Source organism: Sciurus vulgaris, assembly GCF_902686455.1.
Source record: "Sciurus vulgaris genome assembly, chromosome: 4".
Classification (NCBI taxonomy): Eukaryota; Metazoa; Chordata; class Mammalia; order Rodentia; family Sciuridae; genus Sciurus; species Sciurus vulgaris.
The window spans coordinates 90,885,730-90,909,994 of NC_136464.1; the positions used below are offsets into that span (position 1 = coordinate 90,885,730).

The following is a 24,265-nucleotide window of genomic DNA, read 5'->3' on the forward strand; positions in this document are numbered from 1 at the left end:
GAAGTCAGAACCAGCATAGTAAACACAGTTCAGAAACTTGAGGTGTCCGGGGTCACATGGAGAGTGTGCCCTCCATTTAGGAGTTGGGGGCAGAACCGAGGCCGTTGACTCGTTGGTGACCCTTGTGAAGTCAACTGGGAAACCTCGGGACCAGTAAATGGCCAAGAATCCTCCAGCTTCTCAGATCACCACCTTCCTCTCCCGTGGTTGCTCCTGTGCGAGAGGCAGCACCGCAGACCCAGGCTGAATGCTCTGCCGACCCTCCTCTGCGTGGCTGAGCCTTGGGGGGCAGTTTTCTCCGCAGGGCGGCCTTGGTGGGCAAGGTTTCCGTAATGAACCTCCTGGGGCTGCCCCTGCCAGCTCGCGCTGTCGTGGCAGCCCCAGAGCCTGGAGTTTGCCCTTGGGTCACAGGCCCTTGAAATTATTGGTCTTCTCTGGGTTCCTGTAGCGGATGCTGACTCCTAAAGGGGTCCACACTGGGATTCCACCAACACGACAACCTCCATTCATCTTCCAGCAGCGCCTCGGGCGCCTTGGCCTCCTCTGATCCCTTCTTAGATTTATTTTTTTCTGTCTCCCCTCTGCCGCCCTTTCATCCCTCCTTGTGTGTGTGTGGGGGGGGGTTCTCCTGGAAGCGAAGGCGTCGGTTAGTCGGTTATGAGCTGGACCTTCCTTCTCTGAATTTCTGGGTGTAGGAAGATGGTGGTGACTCCCTGTGCCCCAGGCATGGGGGTGAATGCAGTGCACAGATTCCGAAATAGGCTCCTGCTCCATGACAACCTCGCCCTGAAGGAGTGCATCCAGGGCGCCAACATCTTCCGCTGGGTCTGCATCCGTGACCCCTGGTTCACTGTCTCCTCCACATCAACAGGTGGCTATTTTTTCTTCAATGTCTTGAGGATCTTGATGCCAATCTACGAAAATTAAATTCTCGTCTATTTGTGATTTGTGGACAGCCAGCAGATGTGTTTCCCAGGCTTTTCAAGGAGTGGAACATTACTAAACTTTGAATTGATTATGAATCTGAGCCCTTCGGAAAGAAATGAGATGCAGCTATAAAGAAACTGGCTACTGAAGCTGGAGTAGAAGTCATTGTTTGAATTTCACACACATTATATGACCTAGACAAGATCATCAAACTCAGTGGTGGACGAAAGCCTCTAATTTCTAAAAGATTTCATACTGTTATCAGCAAAATGGAACCATCAGAGATTCCAGTAGACTATTTCTTCAGAAGTGATAGAAAAGTGCACAACTCCTCTGTCTGATGACCATGATGAGAAACATGATGTTTCTCCACTGGATGAGCTAGGTTTTGACACAGATGACTTATCCTGTGCAGTATGGACAGGAGGTGAAACTGAAGCACTTACGCGTTTGGAAAGACATTTGGAAAAATTGAAAGACATCAAATGAATGCTAATTCCTTACTTACAAGCCCTACTGGACTTAATCCTTATCTCCAATTTGGTTATTTATCATGTCTTTTTTCCTTCAAACTAACTGATCTCTACAAAAAGGTAAAGAAGAACAGTTTCCCTCCTCTTTCTCTTTATGAGCAACAGTTACGGCATGATTTTTTTCTATACAGCAGCAACAAATAATCCACACTTTGATACAATGGAAGGAAACCCCATCTGTGTTCAGATTCCTTGGGATAAGAATCCCAAAGCTTTAGTCAAATGGACAGAATGCCAGACAGGCTTTCTGTGGCTTGATGCTATCATGACACAGCTTTGTCAAGAGCTTTGGATTCACCACTTATCCAGACATGCAATTGCTTGCCTCTTCGCATGAGGTGTCCTGTGGATAAGTTTGGAACAAGGAATGACCTAATTTGAAGAATTACTGCTTGATGCAGATTGGCGCACAAATGCTGGAAGTTGGATGTGGCTGTCTTGTAGTTCCTTTTTCCAACAGGATTTTTTTTTTGTTTTTTTTTAAGGTGCTGGGAATTTGAACCCAAGGCCTGATGCTTGCAAGGCAAGCACTCTACCAACTGAGCTATATTCCCAGCCCCCTTTCCAACAGTTTTTTCACTGCTGTTGTCCTTTTGGTTTTGATAGAAGAACAGATCTCAGTGGAGACTACATCAGGCATTATTTACCTGTCCTAAGAGGCTTACCTGCAAAATATATCTATGATCCCTGGAATGCACCAGAAGATAGCCATGTGTTTAATAGGAGTTAATTATCCCAAACCAATGGCAAACCATGCTGAGGCAAGCCATTTGAATATTGAAAGGATGAAACAAATCTATCAGCAGCTTTCATGATATAGAGGACTACGTCTTCTTGCTTCTGTGCTTTCTAATCCTAATGGGAATGGAGGTCTCATGGGGTATGTATCTGGAGAAAACATCCCAGGTTGTAGCAGCAGTGGAAATTGAGCTCAAGGGAGTGGTAATTTACATTATGCTCATGGAGACAGTCAGCAAACTCACCTGTTAAAGCAAGGAAGAAGCTCCAAGGGCACTGGTCTCAGCAGTGGGAAATGTCCTAGTCAGAAAGAGGACACAGTGTTGGTCCTAGAGTCCAGAGACAGAGCACTAATTAGAAAACATTCAAGATGGATACAGTTGCAGCTGAAATTACAAATTGAGTACTTTTCAATTAAATTATTTTAAAAAGTTCTTCGTTGATAGAAAGCAGGTGCATTTTAAATGCATTATTTCTTTTTTAAATTATTTTTTAATATTTTTACAGACTTAATTTTGATTCATTGTACACAAATGGGGTACATCATTTCATTTCTATGGTTGTACACAATGTAGATTCACACCATTTGTGTAATCATACATGTACATAGGGTAATAATGTCTGTCGCATTCCACCATTTTTATAACCCCCTCCCTCTCATTTTCTTCTACATAATCTAAAGTTCCTCCATACTTTTCTCACTCCTCACATTCCCACCCCCATTATATATCATCATCCACTTCTCAGGGAAAACATTCGACCTTTGGTTCTTTGGGATTGGCTTATTTCACTTAGCATGATAATCTCCAATTCCATCCATTTATTTGCAATTGCCATAATATTATTATTCTTTGGATAAAGAAACTGTAGTATAAGTGCATTATTTCTAAGGACATTTCTGTGATTTATAATTTTTTAATGAATTTGACATAGGGCAAGTGGCAATTTGTGTATAAAGAACTCGGTAAAAGAATTTGCTTAATATAAATATAAATAATCAAAATTGGTATAGATCCATCAATGTAGTTTTCATAATTTTTCATATATGGTAAAAGTTTAAGTTGCAAACTAGTATTGTGATATAAACTCAAAAGTTTTGAGAGTCAACGTGGGAAAATAGGTTTTTAGACTTTCTTAAAATGCTTTCTTAAAACTTCAGGACAAATTTTTTGACATTATTGTTTTGACATAACCTTGCACTCTTTCATAATAATGTTTTTAAAATATGCAAAATCAAAGCTAGTAGGTGTAGTCTCTGTTAACATAGACAATATATGTCTTAAAGCTTCATGTATATCTGTTTTGGTCCAATTTTGTTGAAGGATCTTTTGATAAGTTCTTTCCCCCCTGTTTTTGTTCATTTTCAGCTAAAGTGACTTTTTTATTAAAGTATATGCAAATATAAAAAAAAAAAAAAACTCAGTGGCAGTGTTTTTGCCAAGCATGCAAAAGCCTTGGGTTCAATCCCAGGACTACATTCAACCTCATCCAACAGCAATATAAGTTACAACATGAATAGTCAGCTAAAATGTAGGCTCTTTATTCATGTACATTTGGGAAAATATACAGATTATTTTTAGAGGGATTTTTTTTTATTCTGAGGAGAGTACTCCCTTTTATAACAACTCTAAGTAATCTAAGTAAATCTCTATATTTGTCAGCAGAACATTATTCAGATGTGACACCAGAGGAAGGAGGAAAATCTCTTCATGGTACTCAGAAGAAGCAGGCAAAGGTTTGTAAACTTGTCTGTTTTAGTTCCAGGTTTCTTTTAGTTTTCCTTACTTTAATAATGAAATTCACTTTCTAAATAATCTTAGAGTTCAAAGATCATCATTTCATACTTAAGTCATATATCATGTGAACTAGTTTTCCAACTCCAATTGCTTTAAGAATCCATGGTATCTTATAGATCAATTTTGTCTTTGGGTTGAGGCACAGATTTCTGATGATTTCTTATGCTTCCTGTGCATACTTCCTTCTATTACCATTGTGTTGAGAATAAGTCTAAGAGCTTAAAAAGTGGAGTAGCCATGGCCACTGAATGCATTCATGGTAAAGGCTGGTCATTCCCAGTGGCTCAAAAGGTTAGTTTCATATTACCAGTCACTAATGCCAACGTCACAGATTTCATTGTCCCTTGACTTCAGTGTATATGTCAAAGTAGGGCAGAGGTTCCTTACACATACCCAACTGCCCTTGGTAAAATCAGCTTCCAAGATGGACCTTTGCTCTGAGGGCACTAATAATAACTCCCCCATTCATTTCCTTCCCAGGCAGGAAAGTAATGTATTTGTATAAACATTATTTATCACAACCCTTCAGGAGCTGTAAGACTATGAATGTGTAGATGCAGGTTTTGGTGAATTTTGGTATTTTACAGGTGTGCTAAGGCCCTGTTTTGTCTTGTGGTCTGTATACTTATGCTGAGGTTTGTGCATGCATGTGGAAGGGTTTCTCTTCCTCTGTTATATTTGGGTCCTTTTAGAGAGCTGCTTTCTTGATTAGATGTGCTGGGAGCAGGGGTTATATGTCAGTGAAATATCCCCAAATGGGCATTACCATAGTGGGAGATTTACTCACCAGCATGTTTTTAGGAGGACAGAATAGGCCCCAGCAGCTGCAAATACTAAGAAATAAGCCATAATTCAACTTATAAGTAAATGCTTATTTCAAGGTATCACCATGCCTTCACTCACTGAAGAGAAGAAATGAAAAATCAGAGAGGAAGTGGTTGGACAAAGGAGTAGGAATTTATTAAATTCACAAGATAGAGGGAACAAAGGAAACAAGGAAATCTTTTGTGGGATATAGAGACAGAGGAAGAAATGTGGAGAAAAATATCTAAATGAGACTACAGGAAAGCCAAACAGAAAAGGAAGAAAGGAGAGACGAAACTCATTGTGCTTCAGAACAGAAGAAGACAAGTAATGTGAGAAACAGAGGCCTTAACTGTCAAGAAATCAAGAGCAACAACAACCAAAAGTTTAGATTTCTACTTGCTGATATATTTCAAGTAGATACACTTCTGTCTAGGAATTTTGTTTTATAGTCCAATAGCTTTGGGGGTTTCTGTCAAAGAACTGTAGTTCTTCTTGTTTCTTCTTCACTCTAGCCCAAACAGGGCAACTCTGATAGTGCAGAGTGAAGTCTCAAACCCCTCTGCTCCTATGTCCAGGGTGTACTGAGGGAATGTGGTCAGTTGCAGAGGAATATCCACGCTCAGTACTTCTTCTTGTACCCGTGGATGTGATTCAGGGAATCAGCAGAACTTCCTGACATACCCTGCCACACTTGGATTCTGGGGACTGAGATGTACTACAGTATCTACACCTGGACGCTTTAGTAAGTGAGTTAGGAGCATGCAGTGGTCCAGTTCACTATGAGTTTTCCTCCCACTGTGTCTGATCATACATGGGTGTCTGGTCTTGCAAGATGTGTGCTTGGTAGGAGAACTCTAAGCTTGCAGCTTTCCACCAGATCCCATCCCAGCAGGCCTGCATCTTTCTCCCTCATGAAAATACAAAGTTTATCTTTGTGTTGCTAGATTCAAGGCACCAGTTTGAAATGGGTGGTTGCCCCACTGCCCTCCATTTAATAGATGTCCAAATGACAGACTCTAGTTCCTGCTGACCTGAGCTTTTGGCACATCTCTGTCGTTCTCACTGCTGGAACCAGACTATCAGCCTGTTCACCTCCATTCTGTGATGATATGTGGCCACTGCATTTTGTAGATATAAGACATGCAAGGGTTCCTTATTTCTCACAGAGATAGTCCTAGGAGAAGAGCCTGTCTGAACTGTTTTTCCCCCAGGGATCTCTCAGAATTGCCAGGGACATCTGTGGCATAGTTTCAGTGGTCAGAGTGAGGGTAGTTCATCCAGCTGACTGTGAGAATAGTGGTTGTTATTCCATACTTGTGGTGACCTACTCACCTGTGCATAGCTTTGTGCACCAGCATTCCTCCTGGACCCACGTTGGCTGTCACTGGTCTTTAAATACCACATGGAAATAAAGTCATCTTTTTTCTCCCAAAGTAGACTTCAGTCCCTTTTTTCAACTGTCCAAGTGTCTTAGTTTCCTTCTTAGACCCAGCATGACTCCTTTTGTGAATGCATCATGGCTCAGAGAATTCTGATTACAGTTGGGCCATGGAGATATAAAAATAAAGAAACATAGGTTCTGAAATCACAGAAAGGAATCCACAAAAAATGGAATCTTAGTGAATCTATCTCCTGTTCTTGCACAATGAGAAACTGCATGGAAGAATGTCAGTGCACCTATCCTCCTTGACATCTCAGGCAGAATCGAAGTCTCTTCTTGCTGCAACTGATGGATTTCAGTGGAGTAGGGATTGGTTGAAAATTCTAGATTCTCCTACTGAGAAGCCAAGAGGGCATGTTTCTCTCTTCAGATCAGCCAGATTTACCCTGGTAGTACTGTAGACCATTTCCCCAACTGATGCTTTGGTTATTCTAACGGGCAATATCCTTGGCTTTCATCTTGTCACTGGCTCTCTGTAATTGCCCCCTAGGGTTCTATTCATGGCTGTATTCACTACTTCATGCTGCAGCTGCACACCACTCAGGGAGCGCTCCTCAACTTAACTTCATTACTTTTTAATTAAATGAAAGTACTTGCATGATCTACCCCATGGGTATGAACAGTTAGGTAAAGGAAATATATAGAAACATATTGCACAGTACATTGAGTTTTTTCAACTGATTCACAGAAGACATTTGACTTCTTAAACCTTTGAGGATCAAAATAAAACAACAGCAACATTTCCCATGTTGATGTTCATACAATATATCTCAGAGGTTAAAATCATTCTCTAATAAAATGTTCCATATTTAATACTGAATAATAGCTGGTACAGTCATAATAAATTATCCAATTCAGTTTATATTAAATATCCTCTACTGGTGAGAGATGCTAAAGAGTGTGAGGGTTGCTGAAGTTAGGTTCTTGTGGGAATATGCACATCAGTTAGTAGGTTGTCAGTGATTATGTCTCCTTGTTCTTCGTCCTGGATTGAAATTCTTTTTCCATAGTAAATAAGAGTCCCACAGAATCTGGAAGACTTACATGAGATTCTGTTCTGAGGTGTTTCAGTTTTACATGGGGGCTTGACTTACTTTTATGTCACAGATTCCAAAAAAAATACATTTGGGTCTCTTATTAAATTGTGATTTACAAATCTTTATGCCACTCATTAATGATGTTACCTTTACCAAAATTCTCTGAGAGTCATTTGAAAAACTTTTGTGTTCTTTCTTTCAGCTTTTATCTAGTGATGCTTTTCCAGGAGGAGAATAGAAGATCAAAGAACATGTAGGTGGTAAGAAATGTGTATGTGAAGCCTTTAGTATTCAATATCATATTTAAAACCTGAGTCCTACTGTATTCTAATGCTTCGGGAAATGTACAGATGACACAAATATTGTGAAGTCAAATGACCTATAAGGGAATAAGTTTTATAGCATTAGTTTTTTACCATCAGGTAATAGGATGGTTATTGCTATAGAATGTAAATTATTAGATCTATTCTAAGTAATGCTTAGACCAAAGAAATTTTGGTGAATAAAGAAGAGGAGAGTAGAACAACTGATGAAAAAAAGAAAGACAAAGATTACAGGAAATAAATTTGGGAAAGAAAGCCAGTGTGTACAGTGGAGGATGGGATATTGAATGCAAACATTGGAAAGAGGAAGAGCAAGACATTTGAGATGTGGGAAGAATTTATAAGTTTCCGGCACCAAAACTTCTCTGAGAGGTAGAGGAATTTTTCATACTTTTCCTGTCTTTCTCACCGTTGGAAAACCATTGAATTGACTCAATCATACAGAGCTATGGTGTGTTGACCATAAATAAATATAAACCCCTATGGTTAACCTTCTGTGTATGTCATTGAACATCGCATGAGATACTGTTACTGTCTCAGTCAGTAAATAGCTTCATTTTAAGGCAAGAAATTAGTAAATATCAATAAACATTTTTTGCCCTGTTTTTACTTGATGTAAGAATAAAAATAGAACTGGGCTTAACTACAGATTGTCTATACACATGCATAACAACATCATAATGTATCATTTCAGTAAAAATTTCAAAACAATTTCTAGTAAGGGTATGTTGATTTTGACCATTAATAATTTAAATTGAACCTTCTCTAAAGTATTGATACTAATTTTAAAATATAAAAATATGCTGTTATTCCCTGTTTAAGAAATGGTGAAGGAAAATCTTTTACGAGAGGAAATTTTTTAATGTTAAAGATCATCTAATTCAATAGAAGATGAATAAAAAAGATTTAAAAGTGAGAGAATGGTAGAACAAAAGAAGAAAATTAACAAAAAATAGGAACAAAAAATCTTGATGAGAAATAAAGAGCCTCTTGTCACTGTAGAGATCAAAACTGTTGGCGGTGATGGCTGCTCATTCTTCATATTTGCTCAAGTTGATGGTTGGAGATTGTAAGGCCTGACAACTTTGTGGTTTTCATTTAGCTGCCAACCTTTGTGGCTAGGTTGCACAGCAGGTTGTAGTTGATCTCAGTTTCTAATTACCTGGTATATGGTGAATCAGCACAAAATGGGGTGTTGAAAATTGTGTATTTCTGTGACAGAGTGGTGTAGAGTTCTAAATTGAATATTTTAGTAATTGGGGTTTATACTTGGTGCAACTTTGGGAGTCTATGGATGGGTATTTGAGAACATGGAGATACAAGCTAAAGGCATTAAGACTATTTGCAATGAGATATTCACTGAAAACTTTTACCATCTCAGAAAGGAATAGGTTATACAGAAGTCACAAAGGATATTACATAGATGTAACCAGAAGAGAAGTTTTCCAATTCACATCATAATCAAACTGTCTTATATAGAAAATAAGGAAAGATAAAAATACTGATGCCTGACTTCAAGTTATACTAAAGAGCTATAGTAATAAAAACTGGCATAAAAAAGACACATATACCAATAGAATGGATAGTACTGGCATAAAAAAAGACACATAGACCTGTGGTGCACAAAAAAAAAGCCAGAGACAAATGCACAACCATTCAGGCATCTGACCCTTGCCACAGGTGCCAAAAACAATACAGAGAAGACAGCCTTTTAATTCAAAGATGCTGGGGTAGAAGAATGTGACTAGTACATTACCTCACAACCTGACCCCAAATCAAAGTGGATCAAAGACCTTGAAAGTAAAACAGAACCTATGCAACTCCTAGAGGAAAACATCAGGTTGACACTCCAACTTTTTATTTATTTATTTATTTATTTATTTATTTATTTATTTATTTATTTTCCTAAGCAGAGAGCAGACTTCACTTTAATTCCGGTTGAGGACTGACACACAGGGCCGAGTGGGCCAGGGCCTGCCCACCGCACCCCGAGGCAGGATCCTCAGCTTCTCCCACGCACAAGATTGTTAATAAAAATAATTATGGAAAGCAGCAACTCTTTTGTGATGGCGGAGTTAATCTGACAGCAATTGAACGTGCCTAAGCATCCTGCGTATCTCTGAATTGCACCAAGAGATCTGGAAGCACTTGGTTTGGTTTGAGACAAATGGAAGGCTGAGGAGGGATGGCTGGCGGTGGCCGCCATCACATCTCCGAGTCTGCGTACATGCCCCTGATCAGGTAGTCCACCTGCGTGTAGTCCCTCTTCTTGTAGGTCTCGTAGGCTTGCAGGGCAAACAGCACCAGCACTGCCACGAACAGGGTCGCCCCGAGCACCAGCACCTCCAGGAGGAACGTCTTGTTCACCAAGGACGGAGACAGGAGCTCTCTCGTGACTACTAGGTACTGGCCTTGGGTGCTGAATAGGCACATGTCCGTGGGTGTGGGCCCCGGGGAGGCGGCACCAGGCGTGGTCTTGGTTTTCACCTGCTCTGGCGTCGGGTGTGTGTCTGGCCCACCAGCCCCTGGGTGTGTGACGAAAGGCTTGGCTCAGTTGTGGGGGATGTGGCCTCCATCTCAGGGGTTGGGCTGGGGTGAGGCACTGGCACTGTTCTGGCAGTTGGCTCCTCAGCTCGTACCTGGGTGGTGGTCAAGGCCATGGAGGACACTGGAGTCTCGGAGTGGGTGGTGGTGGACTCTGGGGTGGTGGTGGGCTCTGGGGTAGGTGTGGACCACCCCCCCTGTGTTGGGCTGGCCTGACAACACCTGGGTGGTGGGACCTTGTGCTTGGGGACTGGTGGGGGTGCGGGGCTTGCTGTGGAGCAGGGCGGCAAGTGCTCTGCAGGACGGAGCGTGCTGCTGGGAGGGCTTATGGTTGTCCCAGGAGCAGCCCGGGCCTGCGTGGCCTCTGTGACTGCAGTTGCTGCCCCTGGCGGTGTGCTGCTGCGTGGCCCTCCTGTGAGGGACGGACTAAGAGACAGGGGCCCAGGAGTGGCTGTGGATGGGGTCTGCCGTGCAGGTGTGGGGACAGGCGACAGGGAAGCTCTGGAGGCCACGCCATCGGCCACGCCTCCCACAGAAGCTGGAGTGCTCACGTTTGTCCTGTTTGCCGTCTCTACAAACCTCACCTGAGCAAAGGTGAGGTTGGCTGCCAAAGGCCCTTGGGTCAACATGACAGAAGTACGTGTCACTGTGGTGACTGCCTCCGGAGTCTTGTCATCTGAGTCCACGAACGCATTTTTCTTCACTGACACATCCCGCGTCCTGTTAGGAACTGGCTCCTCAGATGCCACTTAGTTTCCAGACAAGAGCAACGAGGAAAGCCAAACAAGCACCAGGGTTGTCCACATCTTGTGGGGAGGAAGGGTCTGGGCAGGGCAGGGCGCAAGGCTCTCAGGCTGTCAACGTTCCTTTCCGCTTGGCTGGAGGATCAGAGGCAGCTGCTCAGGGCGTGCTCGCAGGGTGGGCCATCTTCCTTCTCAGGGAGCTGCGGGCTTGGCATTGCAGTGCTCGCCAGGTGAGTTCTGGCTGCGTAGGTGAGCGCAGCTCGGCAGGGCACCCCAGGTGTGGCATGCTTTGTGGCACATGTGGGACCAAGGGGGATGCTCCCCTGAGGTGACTGATGCATCCTGGCCTCTCAGGCCCGCGACAGCCCCGCGGCCCTCGTCCTGCTGGGAAGCGACCTTGGCCGGCCAGAGGACATGGCAGGAGGCTGAGCCAAGACAGCTTAGGGCAGCAGCCCCTGCTCAGCGCCGCCCTGGCAGCCCGGAAGTCGACACTCCAACATTTAGAGGCAATGCTTTCTCTCTAGGACTCCTAAAGCTCGGGCAATGATTGAGTTAATCAATGGGATGGCATCAAATTAAAAAAATTTCTCCACAGCAAAGGAAACAATGAGTAATGTGAAAGAGAACCTATAGACTGGAAGAATAATCTTTACTATCTACACTTCTGATGGAGGATTAATATCTAGAACATAGAAAAAAACTCAAAAATTTTACACCACAAAATACAATAGCCCAATTAATAATTGAGCAAATGAATTAGATGCTTCTCAAAAGAAGAAATTAAAATGACCAACAAATATATGAGAAAGTGTCCAACATCATAGCAATTAGGGAAATGCAAATCAAAATTACACAGAGATTTTATTTAATACCAGTCACAAAGGGAGCCATCAAGAATACAAACAATAATAAATGCTAGAGAGGATGGGGAGAAAAAGGAACACTTTATCTTTTGGGGGGGTTGTAAATTATGGATACCTTTATAAAATCAGTATGGAGGCTTCTCAAAAGTCTAGGTATAGAACCTGAACAAAGCTATACCACTCTTGAGTATCTTTCCTAAAGACATAGAGATGTCATACTATAGTGGTACAGACATACCTATGATCATCACAGTAGTCACACTATGAAAACAGCATAGGTAGCTGCCAACAGATGAATGCATAAAGAATACATATATGAACACAGTGGAAATCAGTATGGAGGCTCTTCAAAAGACTAGGCCTGGAGCCACTCAGCTATACCACTCGTTGGTATTTATCCTAAAGATTTAACATCATCACACTACAATGATACATGCATGCCATGTTTATAGCAGCACAATTCACAATAGCCAAACATTGGAACCAGCCTAGTTTTCCATCAGTGGATGAATGGTTGAAGAAAACGTGGCATATATACACAATGGAGTTTTATTCAGCCATAAAGAAAAATGAAATTATGTCACTTGCAGGAAAATTGGTGACCTAGTGACAAATATATTAAGCAAAATAAGTCACTCTCAGAAGGTCAAGGGGCATATTTTTTTCTCTCATATGTGAAAGCTAGAGAGAAAAAAGAAAAAGAAATGTGGGGGCAAAACTCATGGAAATTAAAGAGAGATCCATAGAGGAAAGGAGGATGATGAGGAGGGAGGGGAGAAGTGCTAGGGTGGGATATTGGTCATTTTATATTGTTATATTTTGCACACGTATCAATTTGTGACAGATCCCATCATTGTATATAACTGGAGTACACTAATAAAAAGTGTGGAAAAAATCAAAGTAGAAGAGGCTACCTATTTCCCATGAATACATTGACTTTTACTCACATGTAGATAAAGGGCCAATTACTTATATATTTTGCTATGGTTATGAAACGTATAATCTGGGAAGCATCTCAGTTTCCAGAATTCCATTCTAGCAATGCAGCAGCTTCACTGTGCTCCTTCTTTTATGACAAACCTTGGTTTATGTATTTGAGTGAGTTCTTTCACTTCTGATATCCCAGAATCCAAATGAGAAAAGAACATCGAGTGATAATGGAAGAAAGAGCTCATGCAACAAGGGGAAATCTTCCTTCTGCTACAGAGACCCACCATGCCACATTTCCTAATCCTGGCTGTTTAATGTAAAGTCCAGGGAGTAAATATTGAACAGGGAACATCTTGGGTTATCTTTTTACTTCTTCCAGTCATACAAGTTATGTAAATATTAGGTAGCAAAGAATGAGAAGAACAAAAACACAGAATGAAGAATTGTTCTTTTTGCAGTTTTGAAAAAAAGTTGTTGGTTCAACTCAAGCAGAAATGAAAAAATTCAATGACCTTGTATAAAATTTAAAAACCAAAGGTATTATTATAGACTGATATCATGACAATCAAACTAAGTCAATTGATGAAATCAGTGATGAGAACAAAACTAATTCTTCTTACTGAAGAGTAACTATTATCCTTGGCCTTGAACTTTCATTAAAGGTGAAAATAAAGTTGGAGAAGTACAAAATTAACAAGATGGAGTATCACAAATATTGCACCATAGTGATGAGGACACTGATAATGATGGTGATGAATTCATTCAGCAAAGAAAGAACAGAAATTCTGAACACCTATGTTTTTTTCTTGAGAAAAATAAAGAACATGATGGGTAAGGCAAAGGAAATACTGTCCTATAAAAATAACTTTGGACTAATATTCATGATTAACAAAATTTATGCTTTTACTGCAGATATTCAGCCTCCTGGGGTCATCAGAAAAAATGTATATAAATCACGAGATGCCTTTTTTCATATATATATTGATAAATATTTACTTAACATAATAACCAAGTTTGGCAATTATGAGGCTAAAGACATTCTCATGTCCTGTTGATAAATGAAATTTGTCTGTGTATTTGGAAGGGTGATTTAGTAACATGCACCAAATTTCCAAAATCTTAGTCCATAAATCTAACAGCTTCACTTCTGTTACTGTATCTTTCTGGAACAGGAAAGCATGATTTACAATATGGATATATGCACATTTGTGAAAAACATGTATTGTACATTATAAAAAACGTACAAAGGTGAATATATCTCATGTGCAACATATATTGAAGATATGCAAAGCATTTGTTGAGCACATTTATATAAACATTACATATCAAATGTGTATGTTAAGGGCATTTAGCATGGCATTCTCATGAAATTGGAGTTAGTTTAAATCCTCATCAATAAGGAAAGTGTTAAATTTTCATATCTGTAAAATAATGAGTGTACAAGCACTTAAAATGAAATCAGCTCTCTAGTGTACTGTTTAATTCAGTAAAGTATATTTAAGGCAGTTATTTTAATGACACCTCTCAAGCACAATTTTGTTTTAATAGTTACTTTGAGTTACAAAAGGAAGCTGTTGCCTCCCACACTTGCACTCTGCCTTGCTATAGCAGTACTACTCATTAGCAGATTTGGGGTGATTTTTCCCAATGATCAATTGCTCACATAATGAATTCTAAGATGAATCTGCATGTATCGAACTTGTTGGGGGTAATGTTTCATAAATATTTTATTATATTGGGTATAATCTTTGAAAACTTTCATCAAATCTTTAATATAGCGAAGTGGGAGTTGGCAAACTTGTTCTGCAGACAATCAGACATTAAATATTTTAGTCTTTGTGGACCAGAGGTTCTTTGTGATTGTATTCTAAAACATGTTATAGTCACTAGTGTATGGGTATGGGGTGCACTTCACTAAAATGGATGGCAGTATACCTATGGGTAGTATTTGTTTAGCATGCCTATGACTCTGGGTTCTATTCTCAGCACCACAAAAATAAAAACAAAACAATAGATCTTTCTATAGAAAAGCTTGCAAACAATGGATTTGGCCCACAGGCAATAATTTGTTAACTTTCATGCTAAATCCAAAGTTAGTTAATGAAGTGAATCTTTCTTGTAAAGGCCAATCACATGTATGGTATTCATTTTTAAAGGTAATATATCGAAACATGCATAACACCACATTTTTCAACAGTGACTTAATACCCAACTTACAAAGATTGAGTTTATAATTTAGATTATGTTTCTGTTGCCATGTTTTTATTATTGTTATAGAATTCAATGTTTTGATATAACTAATAACTTTGTACTTGCAAACTATAAAATACCCTAGAAATAGAAGTTTTGATTTAAGCAAGAATTACTACCCTTGAAATATTTTGTCTTTCTGTGGTAGTTATCTCTCAATATTAGCAAATGATAATCAGTTTATATAATGTGTATTTAAGATATTTTAAGGGTTATTTTGTTTTATAGTTTTTCGAATTAGTATGTTTTGATGGCACATATGAAATGGAAAAAAATTAAAGTGTCACAAATATACTACCAAATCAGTATGTGAGGACTGAAAAATGCAGTTAAATCAACATTAGAGTATAGCCAACTATGCTACTGAGCTAGGAGGCTCTTGAAAGAAAGAGGCATATTCCTTTACCCTTTCTTTGTAAAGTTTTATTTGTTCACTGTAATCCCAAGAATCAAGTCCAGGACCTTGAGCATACTAGGCAAGACCTCTACCATTGTGCTACATCTCTAGGCCTCCATTCGTGTTGGAACTCATGCCAGTAATTTTCAGTCTAACCTTTCCTCCAAAATTGCTTTTCCCAATTTTACTTCCAGTTTTCACTTGAATAAATCTGGAAACAATTTCTTCCATATCATCTTACTTAACCTCTCAGCAGTATTGGACTCCCTGGAAACCTCCTCCAGCACACTTTCTGCACCTGGCTTTCAGGCTGTCACTCATCCCCCTGGGTTTCCTCGCAGGTTAGTCTGTTTTATTTGTTTCTCTTTATACCCTCTGATGTTTTCCTTATACTTTTTATATGCCAGTTATTTCCAAAGGTACCTCTCCAGCCATGATCTTACTTCTTAATTCTAGATCTTTATAATAAACTGCCTTCTTAGCTGTTGAGTGCCAACTCAGCAGTCCAAAATTGTTCTAAAACGCATCCTCATTCCTACCCCTCATTCTTACTTGAGTTAATGACACTATACCTTGGTCTCTTTCTTGACTCAGCTGTTTCTCTTATGCTTCACATCAAATCTGTCTGTAAATCTTGTCAGGTCTGTCTTCAAAGTTAGCCATATCTTCCATTTCCAAGCTACTAGCATCTCCTGTCCAGATAACTGTAAGTAGTCAGCAAATTAGTCTCCTTGTCTTTTTTTTTAATGCTCTTACCATCCATTCTTGTCACAGTAGACCAATTAGGCCAAGTCTGATTAGGTTATTTCTCTGCTCTCAGCATCCTAGTTGCCCCCCATTTCACTCTAAGTCCATGTTAGAACTCTTCCTAAGATGTACCAGATATGCCATTCTTCTTGCCACACCACACCTGCTGCCACCCAAAGGTGCCTCATCCTCAGTGGTGGCTTTGGCTGTGACACACAAGATTGGACCAAAACAGTCACCAATACCATCAAGTCATCCAGGTATGGGGAGAGGCTAGCCGATGCTTGGTCCTTCACCTCCTGGATCAGCCAGTGGGGAGTTGCAGTGGGAGCTCCAGATGTCTGCAGAGCAGGTGCCATGGCCTGTCCTTGGCACACAGCTCACCTTCTGGCCTGGGGCTCTAGGGCCCCACAGTGCCCTGGGGAGCAGTTCAGGCTCTGTTTCTCATCACACTCTGTCAAAACTCAGAATCAATACTTTTTATGGAAATAAGATAGAATAATGTAGTTAAGGAGAGAGGAAGGAAATAGTAATATCAATGCAGCTGACAGTGTGACAAAGATGAAGGCCAGTGACTTTGACAAGAAGTAGTTTCCATACATTGTCACCATGCAAACCTGACTTCAATGGATAATTGTAGAAAACTCATTAGAGAATTTTTGCAGGGAAAGGCCATGGAAAAGTGAGCAATGACTAAAGAAGAATGTAGAATTAAAGAGTTAAAAATACAGGTGTCCAGTATATTTCACATGCCCTTGGAAATAATCCATAAAGAGAAGGACAGGCTTATTCAATTAATTGGGTTTGCATATCCAATATTAGAAAGCTTCATAGGGTACCTTTGAGGATTTCTAGTGAATTGTCTATACAACTGTCTATGAATTGTCTATACAATTCAATTACAGAATTGTGAACTCTAATGAACCCTAGATTTTCTATTGACTTGTATATTTTCTATAATAAAGGTTGTTGTTCATTGTGTTTTGGTTCAGATAAGGATATCCTAATACACTTGAACATGCAAATGATTACCCAAAATTTCAACTATCAGAGATGGATTTATTTAATTATGTAGTAGAAAACATACAAACACACAGGTCATTCTCAAGACAATGTCATCATGCCTTCTGCCTTGACAGTATCATCACAAGTCGCTGTAATTTTGTACAGTACTCTAGAATATCAGAAGTATCAATATAATAGGTACTTAGAATCTTGGGGGAAAGGGAGTGTTGTATTTGCATACCATATAAAAGTAAAGTATTGACAACAGAGTTGAGATTATCCCTTTTGGATTATGAAGTTTTAAAGTGTCAGAACCTTGTTTTCCTGGTCCAGCAATGTAATTGAATATGCATTTTGTGCTTTCTTTGTTGAATACCTGCATAAAATAATTGAATAAAAAATGATGAATTTGTTAAAAAAATAAACCTTTAATTTATTGAAGCTAGATTTCCAAAATTGCCTATGAAAAAAGTCATTTTATTTTTAAAATAATGGAAAGTTGCAGAAATTGTTATTTACAATTGTATCCTGATATGGAGTGATAATACAGATTGATCATCTATTTTATTTCTTTCAAATACTTGATGAGCAATGTTCTGCTTTCACAGAACATTGTAAAACATGTTATGAAGACTGAAAATCTAGGTTTAAATTTGGGTTTTTCCATTAGCAAGATGCATGGGTTTTGGCAAGTTATTTGGCCTTTCTTTGACTAGTTTCTTCTTTTATAAAATACCTAGTGTTATCAACCTCACAGAACTGTTGGGAGAATGAGAATTAAAACAAGTTTAACATATATACACTGCTTATAATTGTGTACAGTCATTGTATTGTAGGTCCTGAAATAAGAACCCTATCATTACAAAAAGGATACAAGGATTTAAGTCATATTTTACAAATGGGTTTTTGTAACTCATATGAGCTTTATTTTTTGAAAATGATAATAACAAAACACTGTCACTTCTATCAAATAATGCAAGGAACATTTTATTATTCATTTTGTTTTGGCTGTCAGAAAGTGTGATCTAAATTTAATTCTTTGTTTTGATTCTATTAGTAGTATTATTCTTGGTTTCTTAATGCTATTCTTTCTGTTTACACTTGAATCCCATTTGTGGAAAATGATTGCAAAATTTATGGGTACAAGAAATAAATTAAAAATATAAAGAATTTATATATAAAAGAGAATAGTCTTGATACATTTTATATACTTGGTATTTGTCTGAAAGAATTTCCAGTGTTTCTTTCTTTTTGTTTTTCTTTTAGGCCCACAGAGAAAACACCTACTGAAATGAGCACGGTATTGTTAGAAATAATACAAGATAATATTTTACTGATAAAGTACATTATGAAAGCAAGGTGATACAATAAAAAATAAAAATTAAAATATATATTGTAAAAGGTAAAGTGAAAGAACAGAGAATTTTTTGTTATATACAGATTTTAACTTGGAAAATGATTGAGAAAAAGGCAATTCTGGATCTCATAAGGGTTTAGAAGTGACCTGTGATTGACCACACTGGAGACTTGAAAACCAGGCATGGCCAAGTGGGAAAGAAAGCCTGACCAACCTAGCCAGTGGCACACCCAGGATGATGATTGTTGTGCTCTTTCTCTGGACTCAAGCAGCAATGAAGAATGTGAGTCCCTTAAGGCCAAAACAAGAGCAGAGAAGAAGCAGTTCATCTCTGTGGTGATCACATCAGAATCTGATATTGAATGTAAAGGTAAGACAATAAAATAAGCAGTAAAGATGAGATGTTGGAAGGGTTTTCTGACACTGAGAAGCAGCCCACAACCCAGGAACCTCCAATAATTTTTTATGATGATGATGATGATGACAACAACAATAACAAATTGCAGGTCCTAAGCTAATTGAAGAGGATTCCTATGATCAGAGTCAAATTTCTTTTGATAAAGAAGAGATAGATGAGGTTTGCTCTCTCCCAGGGCAATACACCTGATAATGTTGATGAGATGCGGGATTTGGGTAAAAATATTGGTCAACCACCAAATGATCCTGAGGCTAACCTAGACATTATAGACACAATGTTGCCAAGTGAAGAGTCCATTCCTGTGGTGGAACAAGGAGTGAAGAAAAAGAACAACAGCAAAACTATGTGTGTGACACCTGCTGGTAGTGAAAAAAAAAAAAAAAAAAAAAAAAGCATGAGCCTTTGAAGAAGAAATCCAGTGCAGTAAAAGTTGAAAAATGGGAGGTTGAGAAATCTCTGTGCAAAACACCTGAATGTTTCTTTTATGACCTTGAAAAGAATTCATGGAAATAATTTCAAACAAAATAAGGATGAACTGGTTCAGAAAATCTACCAACTGTTTAACAGCACCATCTTTGAGCAAAAGCTGCCAAAGAAAATAGAAATCATCTGGAATAAAAAGATGCTGAGAACTTCTGACTTATGCACCACTAGTGAAACAGGACACCCCAAAAGTGAACACTATTCCAAGATTGAGATTTCTCCACAGACAACCTCCATGATACTTTTATCCATGAAATATGCCATGCAGCCTCCTGGCTGCCTGATGGTGTCTGAGATTCTCATGATAATGCATGGAATTATTATGTGAGAAAATCCATTGTGGTGTACCCTGAGCTTCCCAGGTTCACTCGTTGTCATAACTATATGATCAACTACAAGATTCATTATGAGTGTACTCAGTTTAAATCCGGGGTTGGCCTCTACACCAAATTGTTGAGCACTGAACACTTTATCTTCACCAGATGCAGCAGGCCTTGGTCATGCTGCCATTAACTGGGAAAGATGGAACCCCCATTGAGCCCCATGTGAGACCATTCACCAAATACATTGTCAAATGGTGTTTCAAGGACAGTGAGGATCAGCCATGGGCATATAATGAGATGGTTCAGCAAAGATTATGTTGCCAGTAAACAAAAGAAGAATCCTTAGAGTATATTTATATGAGCTGAATCCTTTACTGATGAAAAGTTTTAGAAAAAAAAAAAGTCTCTATTACCATGAAGTTATGATATTAGGTTTAAATGCATGTTTTAAGATTCTTGTTATTCAGAATGATTGTTCTTAATCAAGGGCTCTATTGGTAGTCATTTTGTCCTTGACTATACCTTGAAACTCTTCTGGATCCACCTTGGGTATTATTTTGAAAGCAGAATTTTAAATTGTAGAACAAAATAGAGAAGAAAAATGAGTTGTTGAGAGGGGCAGCTTGACATAATGTGAATGATACTGCAAAGAATATAAGTTTTAAAAGCTGCACTTCATGCAGGACCACTGTCAGAGGTAACCTGTTAAACCAACCTACACATGTGTGAAATTGATTGCTGACGATGTTGGGTGAAGCTGTCTAGCTATACAATTGTTCCAAAAATAAATAAATGTATCTGCATCTCAAAAAAAAAAAAAAATAACCACTGATAAAGGTTCCTTTTGACAGAAATCAGTTCTTTGAAAAACTACCTGTGATTTGTATACATTTATGTATTTATGGTATATAAATATGGGGTTCATTTTGATATTGGATTATTGTTTTATAGGTCAAAATTCAAATAAATGCTGTGGAAGACCTTGATGAATCACAGTCAACTTTAACAGCCTTACAGGCTCCTGAAGTGGCTTACCCTAATAATAGGGATATTTGGATACCAGTTGAACAACCAAGCATGTCATGTAAAAGGTAGGACCTTGGCATAAAAATGAGGCCGTCCGATGCACACATTGCTTGGCATTGCACCATAGAACACTGATGTGTTACAATATTCTTCATTTCAGAAATGTGCTTTGCATTAAAACATAATGAGAAGTGTGGTACACTCACAAGTAAACACCTGGATCATTCCCACTGCACTTTTCTTTGTGAATGGCACCCCACCTCCTTTTGTTGGCTCTGTTGTTCCCTTGTGCTTTAAAGATTATTATTAGGTTATCATTGTCTGTACCTGAATTCTGTAGTAACCTTAGACCTGTTTTCCCTGCCAATGCCCTCCTCAAACTATGCTCTGTTCTGCAACCATAATCATAATTATTTTTAAAAATTCAATTCTATTAATGCTTACCCCTTCCTTATAACCCAAGTATTACTTCTCTTTGCTATAAGATTGAAGAACTCAACCTCTAGCTTTATCCTGTGTCTCTCTGTATCCCAATCACTGTCTAAGATGTTTCTTCTTCCAATACATTTTTTGTTTCCAAAAGATTTAATGAGGTATTATTGACATAACGTAAACTGCACATGTAGAAAGTGTACAACTTGACAAGTATTTACATATGTATTAAACATGTTTCATCATCATAATCAAGATAGTCAAGAAATCCGGTAAAAGTCTCCACATGTTCCTTTATATTCCATTAATAAAAATCTGCCAAATTATTTTTCAAAATATTTGTACCAGTTTTTATGCTCGTCAACATGGATTAACTGGGTGGTAATCATAGTCAGGTAGTGTATGCTTGGAGGAGGTAGGTTACTGGGGGCTCTGTGTTGAGTGGAGCTCTCACTGCTTCCTAGTAGGCGGTCATGTTCTGAACTGCTTTCCTTTGCCATATCTTCCTGCAGATATGTTCTGCCTTACCTTGGGCCCAGAGTTATGGAATCAACTGTCTGTGGACTGAGATTTCTAAAACCCTGAGCCCCAAATTAATTTTCTCTTCTCTACATTGTTCTTGTCAGATCTTTTTGTCACAATAAAGAAAACTAAATAAAACAATTCCCAAGCATTTTAAATTTTTGTTGTTATTTATAATGGGATAGTTTTCCTGATTTCTTTCTTAGCAGAAGTACTTTTGGTGTACAGAAAAGCTATTAATTAATGAATGTCTCAACCTTGTTTCCAGCTTCTTTGCTGAATTCATTGTCAGCTCTAGAAGTCTTCTGTTGGAGAGTTTTGCATTTTCCAGATATAGAATGATGTCAATAACAGAAGGAGATCGTTTGAATTCTTAGTTTCCTACTAATCACCCTGTAATGTGCTTCTCTTGCCTGATTGCTGTGCCTTGAGTTTCAAGAACTGCATTGAATAGGAGAGGTAAAATTGGACATCTTTGTTTTGTTCCTGAAATGCTTTCTTTTTAAATTTTCAGTATAATGTTGGCTTTGGTTTTGTGATGTGTAGCCTTTATAATGTTGAGGTAAGTTCCCTCTCTCCCTAGTTTATCATTTTCTTTGATGTGAATGCATAATAAATTTTTACCTAAGCCTTTTCTGCCTGTTGAGACAATCATGACTTTTGTCTTTCATTTGATTTGTGTGGTGAACTACATTTATTTATTTGCCTATAATGAACCAACCTTGCATTCCTGGGATGGAAACAACTTGTTCTTTGTATGTTAACTTCTTGATGTGTTTTTAAGTGCAGTTGGCTAATATTTCACCAAGGATTTTTACATCAATGTTCATCAGGGATTTTGGCCTCTAGTTTTCTTTCCTGGATATGTCCTTGTTTGGTTTTCATATCAGGATCGTACTGGCTCCATAAAATATATTTGGGAGTGTTCCCTTCCTTTAGGTTTCATGGAAGAGTTTGACAAAGATTCATATGAGTTCTTCACTAAAGGTCTATTAGAACCTAGCTAAGATTTCATCTGGTCCTGGGCTTTTCTTTGTTGGAAGACTATTCATTGCTGTTCTAATTTCATGATGGTCTGTTTATGTTTCTGATATCTTCCTGAGGCAATTTGGGCAGCTAATATGTGTCTAGAAATTTGTCAAGGTTTCTAGATATTCTAGTTCATTGAACTACAAACTTTAAAAACAGTTCCTAATGATCCTCTGGATTTCACAATTATTGTTAATGGTATCTAATTTTTCATCAGCAATTTTGTTGATTTGTGTCTTGTCTTTTTTGTTAATTTAGTAAGGGTTTATTGACCTTATTTATCTTTTTTAAAAGCTGACTCTTGTATCCTCTGTCTTTTTTTTTTTTTTTTTTTTTTTCAAGTATCTATGTACGCGTTTATTCCACAGAAAACCCGCATTCTTCACGGGCGGCAACCGCAGGGTCAAGGCGGCGGACTGCAGGTCGCCGTGGAGGGAAAGGGAATCAGGAGGACAAACATCCATTCCGAGTCTGTCTCAGAGATTTTCTCCTGAAAATGCACCTCGTGGCATTTCGTTAAAAACCCTTCATCTGCAGACGTCAGGGACGGGCGCTGGCCCTCCCTCGGAATATCTCAGTTCATTAGCCTCCTTCATAGGCCTTTCCCAGGCTTTTCTCTTCTAAAAGTGGATCTTGGACCCATCGCTGTGAAATGGACCGCCGTGGGCCACCCAGGCTGCCTCCCAACTTCCTTTCGGGAGCCAGCAGCCCTGAACCAGCCGTGGAGGTGGCACTGCCCACGTGGTGCCCAACGTCTCCTGGCAGAGTCACAGGGCAGCGCTGAGGAGTCAGTGACCCGTCCTGTACTCGCTGACCTGGCGGTCACTCTGCACAATGCCCAGATATGGAACCCAACTCATCTTAGGAAAAAAGAGCAGAGCCCGGCTCAGGAGGCACCGTGCGCCACAGGCTCCGAGGAGGGCGTCTGCACCAGCCCAGGATGGAGGTGGAGCGGCCACCACTCCTCCAGCCTGGGAGGGGCTGGGCACCATGTCCCCAGAGGCGCCACCTGCACCTGCACAGGCGAGAGCCTGTAGTCCCCTCCCCACCGGAGGGTCAGCCACACTCAGGGGTCCTGCTGTGCTGGAGCCGCCACAGAAACCAAGCAAAGGGGGAGAGGCCAGGGCCAGGGGCCTCCTTGCCAGGGAGGGCTGCCACCACCTGGGACAGCTCAGGGAGGGAGGGTGAGACGCGGAGGTGAACGGACAGCGCCCGGCTCGGCTCTGCTGGTGCGGTTACCAGGGTTCCTCGCTGTGATCGGAGTCTAAGCGCTCACGAAGTAGTCTGCATCGTATTCAAACAGAAATACCAAACTGGTAACATTTATAAAAAAGGGGATGTTAAAGGATCAAGGAAAGCAGAAGAGGCGTCCTGCGGCCAGGGGTCTGTGGCCAGACTCTCCCTGGGCCCGCGGGGAACTTCCCTGGGAGAGGCCGTGAGAAATGTTGAAGCCCAAGACAGCCTCGGTCTATCAAAAAAGGGCTGATAAATAAATATCCTCTGACCCTAACGGGAAAAATGAGTAGAAAAACAATTTTCTCTTTTTTAAAAAAATGCTGAATGTGTTCCAAAGTAGCTAAATGAAGTTTATAAA

The 24,265-nt window shown here is 39.6% G+C and overlaps 1 protein-coding gene, 1 long non-coding RNA gene and 1 pseudogene across 3 annotated transcripts in view; 2 read left to right on the forward strand and 1 right to left on the reverse strand.

Moving 5' to 3' along the window:
* LOC306660608 overlaps window positions 1-24,265 on the forward strand; it is a 601,149-nt gene that overhangs the window by 214,032 nt on the left and 362,852 nt on the right. The gene's annotated exons all lie outside the window — the stretch shown is intronic.
* LOC306660009 (cryptochrome-1-like) lies at window positions 727-2,586 on the forward strand (annotated as a pseudogene). The gene is made up of 2 exons: window positions 727-1,920; window positions 2,032-2,586. The product of its transcript is annotated as a cryptochrome-1-like (transcript).
* Window positions 9,695-10,775, reverse strand: LOC306660252 (uncharacterized protein C11orf24-like; the record flags this gene model as incomplete). The annotated part of the gene is given in 4 exon segments (XM_079138398.1): window positions 9,695-10,124; window positions 10,127-10,343; window positions 10,345-10,400; window positions 10,403-10,775. Coding segments are annotated over 4 exon segments (963 nt in total). The 3' UTR covers window positions 9,695-9,807.